We start from the raw sequence: 5,000 nt of genomic DNA, 5'->3' as shown, positions 1-5,000 counted from the left end.
GCCAAAGCTCCTACGTCATGTATGTCATGACACCCGTACGCAATGGGTTAATGATGATAATAGTAAAAGAATAAAAACCTTATCCTTTCAAGGAATGGGATAAATAGGTTTAGTAATACAGGACTGTAGTTGATAGTGCATGTTCCCAACATTGTTGAGCTATTTATATATTAGTAAAGTTATTATATATGATATATCAGTAATTTCCCAAATGAAAGGATGCCATGGTCAAGTGATGTAGTATATTACAGTGTATGTTTGATTGTATAAATGTGAGCTACTATCCTTATTTGTTAAATGTACTAGAATAATGGTTATTTATCAAGAAATGAAACTCTTGTAATTAAGCCATTACATAAGGGTGTCTTGACATATATAACAACCATGGTTAAGCCTAAAAGAGAGTGTTATTGCATATATGACACACCATAGGAAACTGGTTACAGTTGTAGGATTTTATGACTGCCACAGCACAGTTTCATAGCTACAGCATACGAAAGTCTGCTTAAATCCTTGTTTTGTTATGGTTTTAATTTCTAGCTGGTGTGATTGCACCAGAAATGTCCCATCTTGATGACCAGTTAGGTTAGGTAATGAGTTAACAGTTAGAAATATCCTCGAGTAATGGTCCCAGTCAGTTTCTGATACAAACTAAAGGGTCTAAGAATCACACCAAGACACACTTCTCCAGAGGACTGTGGTTGACAAGACTGATTCATTAGGTTCATGCTCTATCACTAAAAGTTCTATTAAACACTGCAAAATAAATGAAGGAAAGGTGTATATCCTTGATCTAACATAATCTGTTGTTTTGTACTTTATAGAGGACGGACGAGAGGAGGAGCCGCGGGTCCTGGGCTTGGCCATGATTCCTGGACGACACATTATTTCCATCTGCATAGACGAAGCTTCTCAACCCCCTCAGCCACCAAGTAGTATGTACACCTAGCATAACATTCACTGCTGTGGAAGGTTGGCTGGCTAAAGGATTTGCACAAAGAGAATTGGGAGCAGGAAAAGAGCATTCATAAACATCGCATTATTAACATGTAGTCAGACAGAGAGGACTGAAGTTTCTTGTAATTCAGCAAGAGTTGTCGGTGGTCTTTGTGATTGCAATTTGATGTTGATGTTGAGTCAGATGGAGAAGGAGTGAAGTTTCTGCAGCCATTGCGTACGTAATTTGATATTAGTTGGAGAGATGTTAGGAAAGTGTGCTCATACTTTGAGGCACTGTTATCTTTTGTGGTTTGAAAATTGCAATTTGTGGATTTATCACAGTAGCACATCATTGTTTTGCATTGATATTGCAAGCAGGGGTACTAGTCATTACTACAATGACTTATATAGAAAGAACAAAAGTTTTCCTGTATTTGTAAGATTTGTGACCAGGAATATATATGTCCATTGATACTTTTGAAAGAAAAGTTTTCTGTGTGTATAGCTATACATGAGACAATATTGTTATACTTATAAGGTTAAGCTGAAATCACTGAAGGGATATATTCTTACAGATGTAGATCCTGTAACTTTTTTGAGAAAATGTAAGTTTTTATGATCTAATAAATCAGTCTAAGAATAAAGTTGTTACAATATTTATTACAAACATGCAAATAAAATTTTATATTTAGATCCTATAAGTATGTTATGATGATATGAATCTTGATTCTATACTGTCTTATGTATTGACAATGCTAATGACCATGTATCTACTTAACCTATTGTGGACAGGGCACCTAATGACGTGATTGACCATTAGGATGGGTGGTGCAGGACGCTGGCAGCACAGGCTAAAAATTAGAAGGACGGGGAAAGTGTTATCTCTATCCTCTGGGTACCGCAGACTAGCCTAAACAATATTTTTTTCATAAATCCATCACAAAATGCAGGTTTAGGCTTACTTTGGAACTCTGTAGCTCTGAAGCTCGCACCTGTTGAGGAAAAAATACACACGTTTTTCTCACCTTTGAATAATGTAAGTTGAAACATAGGTGCTTCGTAGATAATCAGACCAAAGTATATAATATAATAGATATTGGCAGATATATATATATATATATATATATATATATATATATATATATATATATATATATATATTATATATATATATATATATATTATATATATATATATAATATATATATATATATATATATATATATATATATATATATATATATATATATATATATAATATTACTATATATATATATAAATATATATATATATATATATATAATATATATATATATATATATATATATATATATATATATACATATATACATACATACACACATTTGCAGCAACCTGACCTTTATTCATAACTACATGATAGTAATGCCAATATGAGGGAATGAACATTAGAGTAATTTTAGTCTGCTTTTTAAAAAGCAAGTGTTACATTTGGAGTCTTAAGTAAATATGTCACATTCAAGATTCAATATATATGTCAAGTAAATGCTGTAAATACACAACATAAAGTTAGATAAAGGAACAGCAGGTTTAATAGGGCATTGTAGTCAGGACCACAGAGTGTGACTCAAAATGTAAGTCCAAAAAGAGCAAAAGCGCATTCAAGGATTGGGGTATTATAACTAAAACTGCAGTTGATCTGTGTTTTATTATGATATTCCTTGAACTCAAATGTGAATTCAGTCCAGCAAGCCCTTTTATAAGAACTGATGTCCCAAAACTATCATTCTGTCTGTGAACCACCTTCATTGTGAATTATGGAACTTTGTGACACTTAACGTTCCCCCTTCTATCATTTCCACCCACTGGATGATATATAACCCTGGTAGATCTTTCTTGTATTTCCCTGTATACTGCAATCCATGTAGACTTTTGTGATTACGATGAAAATGAAAGTCATTCCTAGCTAGGATTCTGACATTATGCTTTCTGTGTGCGTATATTTATGATGCAGGATTTGACTGTGTCTGTGCGTTATTCTGCCTTTTCAAGATGATGCCTTTTCCCATGTCAAAGTAACCTTACATTTGATGTCAGGGATAGTCTTTTCATTTTGTTCTAAAAAAAAAAATCAAATTCTTCCACTTTACATATATAAGAATCATATATATGTAAAATAGTTCTTTTTAAGAAAATGAATAAGTTAACTTATTTCTAGACAAGGTATAAATCCAAGCTAAGAATATTGAAATACACACACAAATATGTTTCACCATGCAATGCATTGCAATATGTTGACAATGTATGCATTTCCATAATGTGCAATCAGTACATTGGCAGATCATATCAAGTTGTATATGAAGAAGTAAAATACTTTTAAAATATAGAAAGGCAATGACTAATATGCTATTCCCTCCTTGGCCTTATATCACCTAAATACATGGGAACATTTTCCTAATATTTTCCTAATATTGGATAGAACCCTTCACAATAAAGTAATTAGATTATCTCTTCACAAGTATCTTGCCAGTCTAGATTCATGCAATACTATTCTAATAGAATGTGCTTACATGATGCTAAAGAATATGCATTTGCATTTATATAGTAAATTATACATGAGCAGTAAACAAGAAAGTGTACAATTTAAGTGTGCTAAGCAGTGCTTGTATATGGCAGTACATTGTTATCTCCTAGTTTGAAAAGTGTATGTAATTACTGATCTTTCTTGTTTTTTCAGAGATTATACAAAAAGTCTATTATAGATTGTGTTAAGAATTGTCTGTGGCATGGGATCAAATTTATTATATTCTTCGAGGAAAATTGGTCTATTTGGAGATATATTTTCTGTTAAAATGTTGTAGTAAGTGTGTATCTTGGGTGGTGGTAAGTGTTCTCGTAAGTGCTTTGAAGTTTCCACACTAGTGGGACTGGGTGAAAGTCAGCATTACTTTCCTTGTAAGGGAAACTTTTCAGATATATGATCAGCTCTATGCAGACACATTTACAGTTTGGTTTAGTACAAGGACCCCAATCAAATTTACGATCTGGACATACTATTGATTAGAATAATAAATAATTACAAGATGGTACTGACAAAATATTCTTCTAAAATCCTGATCAGTACAGATTATAGTTCTAACCACATAACTGGACAATAGCCAGACACATTTACAGTTTGGTCTAGTACAAGGACCCCAATCAAATTTACGATCTGGATATACTATTGATTAGAATAATAAATAATTACAAGATGGTACTGACAAAATATTCTAAAATCCTGATCAGTACAGATTATAGTTCTAACCACATAATTGGACAATAGCCAGACACATTTACAGTTTGGTTTAGTACAAGGACCCCAATCAAATTTACGATCTGGACATACTATTGATTAGAATAATAAATAATTACAAGATGGTACTGACAAAATATCCTTCTAAAATCCTGATCAGTACAGATCACAGTTCTAACCACATAACTGGACAATAGCCAGTATCCCTCAGTACCATAGATATAAAAGATCCTCCCAGCATGGTATCCTAACGGCAAATGCAACATATAGTTACATAGATAAAAAGTCCATGTTTGTCCCTCACCAAACATTCCCCATCTTTGCAATCTGTTGAACATATTTCAGAGACATCATTCAAGTACATTTAAATCTACAAGGTCGACCGATCCACCACATACATATGCAGTGTATCCACGTTTATTTATTTATGCCTTCAATTACAATAATTTGTTGGTGGGCCTGTTTCATTTTTATTATTGTCATCTATCCTTCTCTTCTTTTCATGTAACTCCTATGTGTTAAAAAGTAGGCTATGTGTATACATATAATATTCCCAGCATTTAATGTTTGTCCTATAATGTGTTGCTCTGTATTATTTTTGTTAAATAGAACCCACCAGTGTAGCACGCAGTGTTTCCATAAACCTCCAGAAAGGTGTAATACTGAACTCGAGTGCTATCTAGCAAAGATACATTATTATTATGTGATAAGGGGAAGTAGGACATAAGGATTAATTGAAGTTATATAATAGAATATAAGAAAATACTTAGTGGCCAGAAGTTAAGTCTTT

General features: G+C 32.7%; 1 protein-coding gene across 1 annotated transcript in view; it reads left to right on the top strand.

The window, feature by feature from the left end:
- The window catches only part of Sbat (LSMD1 domain-containing protein Sbat), a 7,663-nt gene extending 2,827 nt beyond the window's left edge, over positions 1-4,836 (top strand). The window contains exon 3 of the mRNA XM_043038463.2: positions 825-4,836. Within this exon, the coding sequence (XP_042894397.1) occupies positions 825-949 (125 nt within the window). The 3' untranslated portion in view covers positions 950-4,836. The remainder of the gene's footprint in view (positions 1-824) is intronic.
- Positions 4,837-5,000: the final 164 nt, after the last annotated feature.

The sequence above is a fragment of the Penaeus japonicus genome, unplaced genomic scaffold (genome assembly GCF_977035675.1).
Source record: "Penaeus japonicus unplaced genomic scaffold, GWHDUDI00000001_assembly GWHDUDI00000030, whole genome shotgun sequence".
In the NCBI taxonomy this organism is placed as follows: domain Eukaryota; kingdom Metazoa; phylum Arthropoda; class Malacostraca; order Decapoda; family Penaeidae; genus Penaeus; species Penaeus japonicus.
This window is presented reverse-complemented; position numbering and strand designations above follow the sequence as displayed.